This window comes from Ostrinia nubilalis, chromosome 11 (assembly GCF_963855985.1).
Source record: "Ostrinia nubilalis chromosome 11, ilOstNubi1.1, whole genome shotgun sequence".
NCBI classification, from domain to species: Eukaryota; Metazoa; Arthropoda; class Insecta; order Lepidoptera; family Crambidae; genus Ostrinia; species Ostrinia nubilalis.
In genome coordinates this window covers 6,064,331-6,079,600 of record NC_087098.1, presented here as the reverse complement: position 1 = coordinate 6,079,600, position 15,270 = coordinate 6,064,331, and the positions used below count along the sequence as shown (strand labels likewise).

At 36.5% G+C, this 15,270-nt stretch overlaps 2 protein-coding genes across 3 annotated transcripts in view; both read left to right on the top strand.

The window, feature by feature from the left end:
• The window catches only part of LOC135076152 (venom prothrombin activator notecarin-D2-like), a 220,340-nt gene that overhangs the window by 146,570 nt on the left and 58,500 nt on the right, over positions 1-15,270 (top strand). The window lies entirely within an intron of this gene.
• Positions 3,074-12,389, top strand: LOC135076119 (cyclin-dependent kinase 8). 2 transcript variants are annotated; one of them, XM_063970583.1, is made up of 8 exons: positions 3,074-3,471; positions 3,714-3,965; positions 4,575-4,764; positions 5,748-5,961; positions 6,808-6,976; positions 8,134-8,250; positions 8,971-9,043; positions 9,604-12,389. In XM_063970583.1, exons 1-8 carry the CDS (start codon positions 3,226-3,228, stop codon positions 9,732-9,734), a joined length of 1,392 nt encoding a protein of 463 aa, XP_063826653.1. In that variant the 5' UTR covers positions 3,074-3,225; the 3' UTR covers positions 9,735-12,389. The 2 variants fall into 2 exon arrangements, with proteins under 2 accessions (XP_063826653.1, XP_063826652.1); XM_063970582.1 differs by having other exon boundaries at positions 3,076-3,474.

The following is a 15,270-nucleotide window of genomic DNA, read 5'->3' as shown; positions in this document are numbered from 1 at the left end:
GAGTGGGATGGATGACACTAAATAGCTATATTGCACATGTTTAGAGCGATTTTGACTGCCGGTCGGCACCGGATAGTGTTAATTTAAATTTATTACGTTACTTTAACTCTATTGCTATTTAATTTTCTGGTGATTTTTCTTTTTATGTAGCAATCATAAGAGATTTATGGTGAATAAGGTGCCAGGAGCCACTTATTACGTAGGTACATAGTAAGCTAGTGGTAGGTAATACTTATTGGAAGTTGGTATTTACTATTTTAGATTACTTGGTAAGTATCTTAGGCTCGATTCTCACTTTAAGCAGTTAGGTACATTTTTTTCAAGTCCTTATTTTTAATAAAGAATTGATGGTAGTAGGTATTTCAATTTGTTTTTAACAATTTATGATGTCTACTGCTGAAGAAAAAGCAAAGCTAAGTACCCCAAAGATTTCCACAAGAACCCCTGTGTTGCCCGCATCCAAGTACTTCACATGACCTTCACTAGATTATAACTTATTGTCTCTCACTAAATAACTACGTTTTCCAATCTGTGGTCTCGCGAACTTTTCTGCCTCAACGGCCATCAGCTATGTGCCTCACACAATTTATCATTTTTGCAATTCTGAGGGCTAAGATGTCGATTACTTTGGTTCTCCTACAGATTTCTTATTTTCTGATTCGATATAAAGGAAAATTCCGAGCATAGAACGCTCCATCGTCCATTGGGAGACCTCCAGCCTTCTTATCAATGACCTAATTAATTATAGGACCATGTCTCTGTTCTTTCATTGATGGCAACACACTGGTTAGTCTTTATTTTCGAGCAACTTCGGTACCTATTTTGAAAAGAAGATGCTGCATTTTTTTAAACTTTTATATCAGCCAGTGAGCCAACAACATTAGTCTCCAACTACCTTCAAAGGCGCAGTAGAAAGACGAGTAATGAAATTTTTGTGCGTTATATGAAAGGTCTGGTGAAAGGATGTTCCCCACTAACTCATGAGATGATACTAATTTTATTATAATTAAATAATTGCTCTTCCCGCGACCTTTACCAGATCGTCGGTCCACCTAGTAGGAGGCCTGCCCACGCTACGTCTTCCAGCCCGTGGTCGCCACTCGAGAACTTTCCTGCCCCAACGAAAAAATTGGGAAGAGCCTGGATGCGGGCAGCGCAGGACCGTTCATTGTGGAAAACCTTGGGGGAGGCCTTTGTCCAGCAGTGGACGTCATTTGGCTGAAAAGAAAGAAAGAAAATAATTGCACACACAGATTTAACAAAATAAATCATAGTAATCATCTTATAATTTTATGATAAGATAATAAGTAGTAAGTGAAATTATTCTAAACTTAATAAAGTAATAAAATATATTTAATTTTATGGGTTTTAGTTAGTTTGAAAATGAAGTGGACTTTTTGATTTTGATAGAATAATGGAAAAAACGGAATTGCATCTCTTGTGCAATGCCATTAATTATTATTAGTCGTTTTTGCTTACATTTTACTAAGACTAACATAATTTTTCAATAACTCACCTCGCCACTATTTGAACAAAGGAAGTACAAAGTACATCAATTGCATAACGGCGGGTGGCGTGATCCCTGCAACAAACGGCGCATGTGCAAATGCATATAGCAAGATGCATTTATCTCCCGAATAGTTAATTCTGATTGGACGGTATCGCTGTCTGCCATCACTCTTTGAAATTATTGATTTCTGTTTATTTATAGACTGTCTGGCCCCTGGATTTGAGCGTCCTACCTGCAAGGACGTGAAATGTAATGAAATAGGTGTTTTGATACAAACAGTTAAGTATACGAGCAGTATTTTATTTTAAAATGCTTTTCTCAGGAAGGATTCGTCTTACATTGAAAATGCATTGTTTTTAAAAAGTATTATTTATTGTAAAAAAACAGTCTTTTGAATGAAATTGGATTGAAACTTGTTAACGTACTTTTTACCTACTTACATGATGTAAACTAGTCCTACCTACCTACTCTAAGGTTAGTCTCATCATAAATCTAGATACATTAAAATTAATTATCATCATACAATCTAATGAGGGTTGCATACACCGTAGCCATAGATAGATAGGCAATATTTTTTATTTTGTCGTAATCAATTTTACAATAAATTAAGTTTATTATTATTTTGTTATTTTATTATAAGTAGGCACCTAATATTTTAGGTAATTATGATGCGTATTGCTTGTCAGTAATGCTCGCTCTCTAATCTGTGATGCTCGCTTTATGCCATAAAATATGGTCGCCCTAGCTAGTCGCGGGAATCCCCGCTTTCTCTTACCATTCTGACTGAAAAAATCAGGGATGAAAAAAAACGTATTTTACAAAAACGTAAAAGAAATGATACTCAAAACTCAATAGATGTACTTATTTTTCCGTATAAAAATTACCCTACTGCCTAATAAAAGTGTTCGAAATGATTCTTTTTTTATTGTGAAACCTGATAGGTATTACGCGAATTTCACATAACGCGATTTTTTGCAGAACGTAGGACCTTCATCATCATCATCATTTCAGCCACAGGACGTTCACTGATGAACATAGGCCTCCCCAATGATTTCCACAATGGCCGGTTGGTGGTGGCCTGCATCCAGCGCCTTCCCGTTACCTTTAATAAGAGGTAGTAACCTTACTTAATTATTATAATTATAATTAACTAAATTAATATAATTACGTGAGAGATAATTTACCGGTACTTATTACGCGGGGTATTACTGTATTATGACTTGTTAATAAGATTTTTATGACAAATCTTATTTTTTAGGAACATCAAATAAAAACTTATGAACAGCAGGCTTTAACAAAAACATGATTTAATAATTATTGACCATTAACTTTTGACCATAAGCGTAATCCGTATTTATGGCTTCTCCATTATCGAATACTCGACCTCCATAATTATTGAGCAGAGACTAGAGCAGACTAGAGAGTGGCATAGAGTGGTGAAAATGGTGAAAGGGGGTGAATGAATGAATAGCGAATTAGTGGTTATGAATGAGTGGCGTCAATCAATCGTTAAAATAGTGAACAATGAGTGACTGGGTGAATGAATGCTATTTTGAAAATGTCATTTTAATGTCAAATTTGCTAACCAAGCGTCTACGCTCCATTTTTTAAAGAAATTTTATTAATTTGTAAAACGGATTCAAAAACTTGCAGTGCTCGTAACAAGTTCTAATAAATTAAACTATGAATTAACCTTGTGCTTAAAATCAATCACAATGGGCGACAATTTCCAAAACAACAAAACAATGGCGCCTGTTATGATGGATTATGACTTCAAAGTGAAGACTCAGAACGAGCGTTCGAAAGTGGAGGATTTGTTTGATTTCGAGGGTTGTAAGGTGGGGCGAGGAACTTACGGACATGTTTACAAAGCAAGGAGAAAAGATGGGTCCGACACAAAGGACTATGCTTTGAAGCAAATCGAAGGGACTGGTTTGTCCATGTCGGCGTGTAGGGAAATCGCAGTAAGCGACGTTTTCCATTTATTTTGTAGTCAACTTTATTTACACAATAGACGTGCAATTTAATAGACAGTTGGTAGTGCTTATACTAAAGAATTTGTAATTGTGCCTGATCATTACTGCACTTTTTGGATTGTTAAAGTGATGCTTAAGCTGCAAATGAAGTAGTCGAGAAATATTCTATTTTTGTTGTGATAACCCATTTAAAAACGATTGAACAACTTGCCTTTTTCCATTTACAGCTTCTCCGTGAGTTGAAACATCCAAATGTGATCAACCTCATCAGGGTATTTCTTTCGCACACAGATCGGAAGGTCTGGCTACTTTTTGACTATGCTGAGCATGACTTGTGGCACATTATAAAGTTTCATAGAGCCGCTAAAGCAAATAAGAAGTCAGTGATGGTTCCAAAGGGAATGGTCAAAAGCCTGCTCTACCAAATTTTGGATGGCATTCACTACTTACATTCCAACTGGGTACTGCATAGAGATTTGGTAAGTTTAGAATTATTAATAGGTACTAAAATAAGAAGTAAATAATAGACATGTTGACACCACAGTCAATTGACGTACTTTTTAAAACTGTCAATACGAAATTCTCCCATAGATTTTGTATGGCACTACAAGCAAGTGACGTCACTATTTTGTCAACTCAATTAAACAACTTTTTTCAATTACAATGCGAACAAAAATCGTAATTTACAGGTAACTTAAAATAAATTAAGTTTTTAAGACAAGAATGAAGGGTCTTTTTAAAACAGTTGTGGTTTCGAATTATTGGGGTATGGTGTCAAACTGTCTATTGGCTTTCTTCCAAGCTGTCATGATGATCATGAAATGGGTAACAATATCTTTATGAAGATAGTACTTTTCTCAGAAAGTTGGTTGTTTGAATATTGATTTTTGGTCTCAGCATTGTACTAAAAGTCATAAAAATAGCACATTCATTCGTTTCAGCCGAAAGACGTCCACTGCTGGACAAAGGCCTCTCCCAAGGATTTCCACAAAGACCGGTCCTGCGCCGCTCGCATCCAGGCATTCTGTTGTGTGGAGTGATAATTAATAATTTAATTCATTATGTATGTAATTCGTAATTTATTTCAGAAACCAGCGAACATCCTAGTAATGGGTGAAGGTCCGGAACGAGGCAGAGTTAAGATAGCTGACATGGGTTTTGCGAGACTCTTCAATGCACCACTAAAGCCACTCGCTGACTTGGACCCTGTTGTTGTGACCTTCTGGTACAGGGCTCCTGAGCTGCTGCTAGGAGCCAGACATTACACCAAAGCTATCGGTAAGTATCACGTCTTGACAATCTTACAGAAGGCCATCAAGCTTAATATAGTGGTATTTTACGTAGTGGTATTTTATGTAATGATATTTTATGTAATGTTATTTTATGTATTTAGTGGTAATAGGTTCAATAAACATTGATTACGTAGTGCATATTAAAATTGAAACAAGTTTTTTATTACCACATTTTTTAATGAATAAAAAATAAAAAAGATGGCTTCACTAAGAATGAAATCTTGTAAAATAAAGTTGTTTATTCAGGACAGGCAAGTAGAGCAAGATGGAGGAAGCTTTTGCCCACACAGGGTGCCACAAGAATTAGCAATACTTATTTTTAATGAATTCATCATTAACCAAACTGTTTTTGTGGAAATAAAAGTTATTTTAAACAGTAAACTTGATTTGTACCCACTTCACAAATCCAGTGCTAAAAAAGCCTTACTTAAGTATCTCAACACACTCAACTATGAAGACACTGAGAGATTACTAAGCTCCCCGAAATAGACCCATCTTGCCTATTATCTGAAAAGCCCCATTCTTGTGTTTTTTTTATGACAATATTGTGGAATAGTACGCCCTTACACCAATTACTCATCTACATACACACCCACACACACGCTCACACACACACACACACTCACACTCTCATATCATTGTATTTTTATGGTATTTTTTATTTTATTTTTTCTTTAGCCTGTCTATTTAATTAGAACTCAACACTCTGTACCTCTAGGAATCTTCTAATTATTTAAATGTATAACTATTTAATAAAATAGATTCCGCAGAGTGGGCCTGGTGACCTGTAATACAGATTTTCTTAAAATCTACAATAGGCACCAGCTCTCACAATGCAATCTATAGTTTAACGGATATATTATAAGAAATGTTTTTCATAATTTATGTTGTGAGAGAAATAAATAAATTATAATTATATTATTATTATTATTCATTTTATTTTTATTTTATAATATGTATGTATTTCAGATATTTGGGCCATTGGGTGTATATTTGCTGAACTGCTCACATCCGAGCCCATATTCCACTGTCGTCAAGAAGACATCAAGACAAGTAATCCATACCACCATGACCAACTGGACAGGATATTCAATGTAATGGGATTCCCCCAAGAAAAGGATTGGGAGGACATAAAGAAAATGCCTGAGCATGCCACTTTAGTTAAGGATTTTAAACGGTCTAAGTAAGTTCTACAAGTATCAGAGTAAATACAAATGAGTAGGTCATCTTCTTCATAGTAACGCACCGAGCGCGGTTTGTATGTGAGCGCGCCAATACACGTATGCGGCGCGCACGCACACACTGACAAAATTAGGCGCAACCACGACTGGCTCCCCGCTAATCCCCGCTACATTTTGTCAGTGTGTGCGTGCGCGCCGCATACGTGTTGGCGCGCTCACATACAAACCGCGCCCGTGCGTTTCTATGAAGATGACGTACTCATTTGTATTTACTCTGCAAGTATGCATATTATAGTGAATCTCAATATCAATAATAGTGGACACCAAACGAAAATCCATAACAAGCACTATTATTATGAACACAGAATACTTGATACACAAGTTGGGATCACCATCACCAGCGTCACAGCAGAAGGCCTGTAGCACAGTAAATACAAATGAGTAGGTCATCTTCATAAAAACGCACCGAGCGTGGATTAGCGGGGTGTTGCGCCGAATTTTGTCAGTGTGTGCGTGTGCGCCGCATACGTATTGGCGTGCTCACATACAAACCGCGCTCGGTGCGTTTCTATGAAGATGACCTACTCATTTGTATTTACTCTGCCTGTAGCGTCCTAGACAGGTTGCTTGCTTTCTGGGGTTCTGGGGTGGTTGGAGTAGGAAGATAAAGCACAAATCGCACACAATGGCCCAATCATGAGGCTAAGTGCGATATTCGATTTCCCTGCAAAACCAACTAACTATAAAAGTTGGGGTCTCGCCATTTTGTCATTCACAAACCCACGGCTAGTCAACTTATAAATGTTTGATTGCATATTAATTACATGCTTTCAATATTTTTGTTACAGCTACCAAAACTGCTCACTTAGCAAATACATGGATAGGCACAAAATCAAGCCAGACAGCAAGGCATTTAGTTTACTCCAAAGACTGCTTCTTATGGACCCCAATAGGCGAATAACATCCGAACAGGCCATGCAGGATCCCTACTTCACAGAAGATCCACCCACAACACCTGTAAGTATGTTTGGTTAATATTAGTTAGTAATAACTTATTATCTAAAAACGGATTAGCAAGCTGAAGTGGCAATGGGCAGGGCACATAGTACGCAGAACTGACGGCCAGCAAGGTTCTGGAATGGAGGCCGCGTACCGGAAGGCGCAGCGTGGGACGTCCACCTACAAGGTGGACCGACGACATCGTGAAGGTAGCAGGGAAGCGCTGGACGCAGGCCGCTACCAATCGATCAACGTGGAAAGCATTAGGGGAGGCCTATGTTCAGCAGTGGACGTCCTATGGCTGAAATGATGATGATGATGATGATGATCTAAAATCTAGCGGCACGCCCCGGCTTCGCACGGTTGCAATCTCGGCTTTTCTCCTTTATAATATGCATGTTTTATACATAAATAAACCTTCCTCTTGAATCACTATCTATTAAAAAAAACCACATCAAAATCCGTTGCGTAGGTAGTTTTAAAGATCTAAGCATGCATAGGGTCAGACAGACAGGAAAGCGACGTTGTTTTGTAATATACAGGGTGATTTTTGTATCAGTATCCAAATTTTCAGGATCGACTCAGAATCAGTAACTTAATTGATTTACGTAAAGAAAACAAAACTTTTTTCTCCATATTTAATTATTTTCATCCGCTGCGCGCGGTTTCCAAATTGACTCACGTGGAAAATTTGCTTCGTTCATGGAAAAAATGTACACACAGTTAACTGCAAAGCTTAATAGACATAATGGTGAGCGAAAATAAGCAATAACCTTTAAAACTTAAGATATGGGCAAATTAGACTTTCAATATTTTTTTTGCGAAAAATACCACTATTAAAAATAATTACGATAAAGTTGTATTGTCAAATTGTTCTAACGAGCTTATTAAGAAAATTTGGATACTGATAACGAAGTCACCCTGTATGTATATTAATAATGCGAAGTTTTATGGCAATCAGAGGCAAGACACTAAACGTGCTAAAGCTTGTCATTAAAATCCTTAAAGATGTATCATTGTTGTGGTGAAGTTTTATGGCCACTTAATTTTATAGAGGTACGAAATTTTACTGCAGAGTGTAGAGGTTATTAATTATTGGGCTGTTAAATTGATGATAAATTGTTGCAACTATCAACAAACCAGCTACAAAATTTTCAAAATAATCTTTTTCATAGGATGTATTCGCGGGATGTCCCATACCTTATCCTAAGCGAGAGTTTTTGACTGACGACGACCAAGAGGATAAAAGCGACTCGAAGGCGAGACAGAATCAGCAGCAGCAACAACCCAATGTAAGTAACTCACTACATAAATATATTTTAGCCATTTTGCGCCATAAAGTCAGAGTAAATACAAATGAGTAGGTCATCTTCGTAGATGATGACCTACTCATTTGTATTTACTCTGATAAAGTCCTGTCACTCGCTGTTGGCGCCAACTCACTGGTAGTTACGCCTTATTTGCACTAGTCGAGTATATTATAAATTATTATAAAATTTAGTCGCCGAACACCAAAAATTTTACTTGTAAATAGGTACAAGTAACATTTTTGGTGAAAAAACCGTTCGCATAGTAGTTCCGTCGAGTACTGTTACTGTACTCGAGTACAGTAACAGTACTCGACGACGACGACGTTTTTGGGAAAGGGGGCTTAGTATGAGTTTACATCAAACGTATTCGGTATCGAGTGCGTCAAAAAAGTCTATGAAGATTATTTAGTTCTTGAAAGTGTCCGCTAAGGGCACTGTTCAATCCGTCATGCATTAATGTTAGTTAGTTACTAAAGACGAGTTGCTCTATTAAACCACTCGATTAGTGTGTACAGGGCTTTACTGCTACACTCAAATATGCTAGCGTTTATTAGATGTTTCTTTTATTATCATGTCTTACATCCTGTGTGCTTGTTAAACTTATATCTATTACATTTTAGTTATGAAAGGTTTATTTATTCTTGGATTTGAGATGTGAAATGATGTAAGAAACATTATTAATTTTGAACATTTGCTTTCCAGACTCAACAAAATCAAGTACAAGCAAACAGCCATGACCACGGTGCCAACAATGCCAAAAGAATGAGGATGGCAGGTAAGATTAAATTAAGATTTATGTATTACTAGCTTTCCGCCCGCGGCTTCGCCCGCGTGGAATTTTGTCTGTCACAGAAAAACAATATCGCGCGCGTATTTGCTCACCGTTTAGACCTACCCTGGACTACCAAAATCAGCTCAATCGGCCCAGCCGTTCTCGAGTTTTAATCAGACTAACGAACATCAACTCATTTTTATTATAGAATAGATTTTATCATAATCAGAATCAGTTTTTATGAGTTTGATAGTAAATATCGTCGTTTATGACAAAAAACTTTCTTTCTTTCCTATGCCACAAGCTTATCTCACTCACTCATAAAGTTCGAAATTGTTAGCAATTTTAATACCTTCAGACGGGCTCTGACGCAAAATGTACACTTCGCAAAATTCGCAATTTAGTATGGACTAATTATAAAGAAGAAAACTTCAGTTTTTACTCAGAAAAGTGCGCATATTGGGAAGTGCACATTCTGCGTCAGAGAATATAAAAAAATTCGTTTCATATTGAACTTTAGAATCTTGTTAAAAAGACTCATAATCCTAACACTCAAATTCAAGGTCCGAACCAAGGCAACAACACGACAGGCGGCGGCCAGCAAGAGTTCCACCAGCAACAGCAGATGATGTTCGGAGGGCAACAGCAGGGCAGCCAGTCGCAGCAGCAGCCCAACTTCCAGCAGAGGTTTTAGACGGCAGCGAACGGGTATTATATGTGCTTGTAGAACGTATTTCAACGACAAACCATTAGGCCTGGTTTCCACCGTACATAAGCGACTGCAGCGTAAATACAAACGAGTAGGTTATCTTCATAGAAACGCACCGAGCGCGGTTTGTATGTGAGCGCGCCAATACGTATGCGGCGCGCACGCACACACTGACAAAATTCGGCGGAACTCCCCGATGATCGTTAAATTTTGTCAGTGTGTGTGTGCGCGCTGTCGCCCAATATGCGCAGTCGCCAGAGTAAATACAAATGAGTAGGTTATCTTCATAGAAACGCACCGAGCGCGGTTTGTATGTGAGCGCGCCAATACGTATGCGGCGCGCACACACACACTGACAAAATTTAACGTGGATTATTGGGGAGTTGCGCCGAATTTTGTCAGTGTGCGTGGGCGCTGCATACGTATTGGCGCGCTCACATACAAACCGCGTTCGTTGCGTTTCTATGAAGATAACCTACTCATTTGTATTTACTCTGGCGACTGCGCATATTGGGCGACAAAACGCGGCGGCAGACGACATGTCGCGAAGTCGCAACGACAGCTAATATGAAATGACGCGCGCATGCGTTTTCTGGCCGCGTCCGTCGCCGCATTTTGTCGCCCAATATGCGCTGTCGCTTAGTGTGCTTACCATGAGTTTACGTTAGGTGTGATAGCTAGCGACTGCGTAAAAAAATGTCATTAGAATGTATGACAGATTATGCAGCGCCCCTAGCGGCTACTTTCAAAAAGTAAAGTCTTCATTTTTTGTCGTACTCGCTAGCGAGCCACTCATGGTAAGCATGCAGATATTATTCAGATTGAATGAAATCTGGTTGGTTATTCAAAATATTTCTCGGCTCCGTATTGGTGGAAACCGAGCTTTACATCTATATCTTTTATCTAAGCAAAGTAGGCCGAAAATCATATGGACTACCTCAAAAAAGATACAGGATGCTTCACTACTGAATTTTGAAAATTATTTACTTGTATTTAGTTCGAAAACTAATGAAAGAATTTAAAAACTTGACATAAAATTCAATTTTGTTTTAATAATTTTTTATTCACGTCAAAATGTGACATTCACTATAATCAACTGACTTCAAAATGCAGCAATTAAAAGTGACTTATTATTATAGACAGCGATTTGAACACTGACATGTTATAGTTGAAATAAGTGTTATTTTTCAATGGCAATGTGAAGCCGTGAAACACGATTTCTATGTAAAAACTAATTTAGAAACATTTTGAAGCTCATTAGTGATGTCAGTTGATTAGTGACAAAAGCATTGACAAACTATTATTATTAAAAGAAGTCCTAATTGCCTATAATTTTTCCAAAGCATATTCCAACCAAAAATGCTTAATAAATATAAATCTTTTTTCGCTTTATTTGGAATCATGAATAAGTTTCGACCGCTAATGCCACTTGACATTTGACATTGACACTTCTTCCACAATTTATTAAAGATGGCCCACGCTGAACTGCCCCACCAAACTCAATGACAGAGGGGCGCTACCATCGTTCAACTATATGGTTTCCAACATGGCAAAAATCGGAACCAGCAATCCGGTATTGACGGTGGCGCCCCACTGTCAATGTCATGGATAGGACAGTTCAGTATTTTGGAACTATAGACTCAATGAACAGTACCTGTACAATAAATAAATATTTGTTTATGGTAATTAAAACGATAAGTTACTTCGCATATTTTAGGCATAATTAATTACTTTGAAACACTGATTTACTGTTTTCAAACATAATTAATCCATTGCTTCGAAATTTTATTTGTTTAATTAAAAAAATATTATGAGTTATTTAACATGCAGTTTATATGCTTGAGAGTTCAGTTGCGAGCAGATGTTAAGAAAAATAAGGAAGTATTTATCGCTTACGCAATTTCAATTTGCTTGTTCCCAATGAGTCACACAAACCGTTACTCGTTGGAAATAAATCTCATACAGTCACACTATTTTCTTACTGTAAGCTTTAGATTACTTCATTATTTTGATATTTAATGTTTGTGATTAGTACCAGTGTGACTCGTTTCACTTCGACCGCTGTGATAATGTGGTGAACCCCTCCCTTACATGCTATGAAATGTTAATATTTATGTTATGAAAACACATGAATGTTCTCTACAGGGTGTTAGGTAAATGAGTATATGAGCCGACACTAGCCCATGTTAACATGGGCATATAAACGGTGGTAATTTTCAAACAAAATAAATTTTACAAAATCCGATTTGTTTGAAAATTAAAATAATTAAAATGAAGATATCAATTTTCTGACTTCACCATAGCATTTATATGCTCATGTTAACATGGGCTAGTGTCGGCTCATATACCCATTTACCAAACACCCTGTATAGCAGTAATTCAGATAAATATGATTTCAATATTAATAAAATACATAAATAAGTACCTCTTGAAATACACTACAAGCACTTAGGACGCAGAACGCAAGTACAAAACGTATGACAACATTACTTTCTATGTATTTTGATCTGAACATGCAAAAACATATTGTTAGACTTCAACTGATTATGATAATTGTGAATGTAAATATAATTTAATAAGACTGTCGAATTAGATGTAAATAATTAATTATATTATTATTAAAATATACATATGAAAGAAGTTTCCCGTCTTTATTTCTTGTACCATTTTAAATATGTATTGAGAATCATTTATCAATCAATTGTGTATTCATTTGAATTTACTATTTGAATTTAACTAACATTGTTAGTGTCAGGTAATTTATGTTAAACTAATGAAGTTTCGTGAATACCTACATACATTATTAATTTATTATCATTAATCAAACAAAAATGTTCTGTTTGCATTCTGGGTCATCATCTGGTAGAAGGTATTGTATGAGAAGATTATTTAGAATAATTTTGATTACCTACCCTATCTTTTAACAATACCATAGTTATAGCCTGACCAGGAACATGAAAACCCTGGCATAGAGGCGCGTCAATTGCATTTGATAGTGCAACACTGAGTACAGTCGTACCTGTGTTAAATTAATAGGCTAACTTTATGTATCAGGATTCTGGATTACGGGCTAATTTTAATATTTTCATAAATTAACGAAAAAATATTATTATAGGTAACCTGGTTTAAATAAATTAAATGAAACCATCAATCGAGTTAGTAGGATTTATTTTATTATTCATCAATAATCAAATTCAGAACTTGAATATTCAACTGCAATGTTTGCTCATTAACGCTTCAAACTCGGTACTTCTTTCCCAATTCCATAAAATTCAACACTTAGAAAGTGACAATTTTTTTTAAAATAGGTAGTTGAAACAAACCACAGCTAATTTTCATAGTGGACTGTACTATGCGATAAACATGTCAGTCAATTTGACAACCTTTGTCGGAAACATTATTCAATGAAAATATTATCCGAACCCTTACTATTTCTCTTCGACAAATACTTTAACATTGTGAACCACTTTTCTTTCACGACTATAAAAAGATTTTAGCAATTTAATTCACAAAATCAATTGCGCACATTTAAAATAAAGTTTGTTTACACTTTGACAGCAATAGACTGACATGCAAGGTGACATGTCAATGAAGTTTTTAGTTATTGTTGCCATTAAAATAAATTAGTACCATTAGATTTCCGCAACATGGCGAGGGTTTTTATGTTCCTGGTCAGGCTATACTATACATTTTGGTGAACGTCAGAATGGCGGGTGTATGGTCACAGAAATGAATAATATAAATATGAATTTTTAATACCTGAGGTGTACCTTTATGTACCTTTAGTTATTAATTTTGTACTTCCCTAATACGGGAACAATTTAAATTACAAAATGAGCCGCCAACCTGATATCAGGTTGGCGGGTGTATGCTGAAATTGGACGAAACAGGTAAGTTATGGTTTTCTTATATTTACCATTATTTAGTACCTCAAATGTACCTCACAAATATATTATGATAAACCAAATGCGACGAATAATTAACGAGAAAATTGATACGAAAAATTTGATGTCCACCATTTTTTTGATGGCCACCATTTCTTATAACAAGTTAGAAAGTTGACACTGACACAGATAATACATACCTCAGATCATAGAAGGGAATAGATGTGAAACGGGGGCGTGGCGCGTGTCTCCGCGATATGCCCAGAAACGAACATCGGCCGCGTAGCTAGGTTAGTCGCGATTCAGTCGTACTAAGGAAATGTTCTCCGAATTTTTTGGATAATGCGTCGTTACGTGCAATAAAACAAGTGAAACGAAGAACTACAGGAACAATGGAGTCATTTACTACATGTAAGTATTGCAAATCCATTGGTATTTTGGTTATAAATAAAAAAAACTTAACATTTTTACGAACGAATTCAGTGCCGTAACAGTTACTGCGATATCGAAATCAGTGGTGATAAAAATTCTAACACACTTGTACATTGACGATTTAGTTAGCAACCACTTTATGTCATGCTCAACTACTGCGCGATGTATTTAATTTCTTCCGATATCCACTATCGTGTGAAAATACACAGTACGGCCGCATGTGCCGGTCGTAACATAGTGCCGTGCTCGTGTTCTAATGCGGTTTCCTATTATCGATAAATAGAAGTAAATTATGATTTTCTATTTTGTAATTTTAAATAAAAAAATGATGTGTTACTTGCGATTATAAGATTTTACAAAAAAAAAAATAACAGTAGAAGTAATTAGTAACTGTCAACTATGTAATTAGTATAAGAGCTAGTTGAAAGCCTAATATAGGCATTATTTTTGATAAACATAAGATCGCCATAATTAATCCTTCAAGGCCCGCGAATCTAGACACAATAGATAATCAATTGTTATGACATTAATTAATGCCGTCTGGGACTCAAGCGGTTAAAAAGTAAATGCGTGATAGTAGTTAATAATAACGTATAATAATAAAAAGGTTTTCATACATAAGCATTTTGTGAAACCAGTTTCTAGCCTTGCCCCTAGCTAGCGATTTAAAGTATCGATATCTTGTCGACTTCATTTTATATTTGTTCTCTCACTAGTTTTCAAAGTGTGCGTCACGTCACGCGGCCATTGATTGGCCATAAGGCACGCCTTCTGGCCAATCACAGCACTTTTAAGCCGGTTGCACATGTTGTCGTAGACTCTCAGTCGCTTTGTTTTTACACAGTTGAATGTGTGTGTGGGAGCTGTGGTGGGGGAAATGTGGGGACACTGGTTCTCGTTGTAGTTACGCGCGACTTCATATCTATTCTCTTTCTATGATCTGAGATACATACCATACAGATATTTTTTAAGTCTGTTTTTTATGGCATGCACACTGTCTTGTGCATTTGCCAATGCCAATACTTTCCTAAAATCTAAAAGTATTGATAGTAGCGCCCTGCTGTAAATGTCATAAGGTTGTCCAACGTGGCAATAATAGGGATGTTGACTGGGTAATGAAATCGAAATTCTATTCAGTCCGTCAGACATATAATAAAAATATTTTGGAGACATTTTTTTTTTCATAATCTAATAATTACAGTATT

Bases quoted from the DNA above. Each gene is read 5' to 3' on its own strand.
- LOC135076119 (XM_063970582.1), top strand. From the start codon at position 3,226: ATGGGCGACAATTTCCAAAACAACAAAACAATGGCGCCTGTTATGATG. The intron at 5,962-6,807 runs GTAAGTTCTACA...TTTTTGTTACAG, and splicing joins AAGGATTTTAAACGGTCTAA to CTACCAAAACTGCTCACTTA. The intron at 6,977-8,133 runs GTAAGTATGTTT...TCTTTTTCATAG, and splicing joins AAGATCCACCCACAACACCT to GATGTATTCGCGGGATGTCC.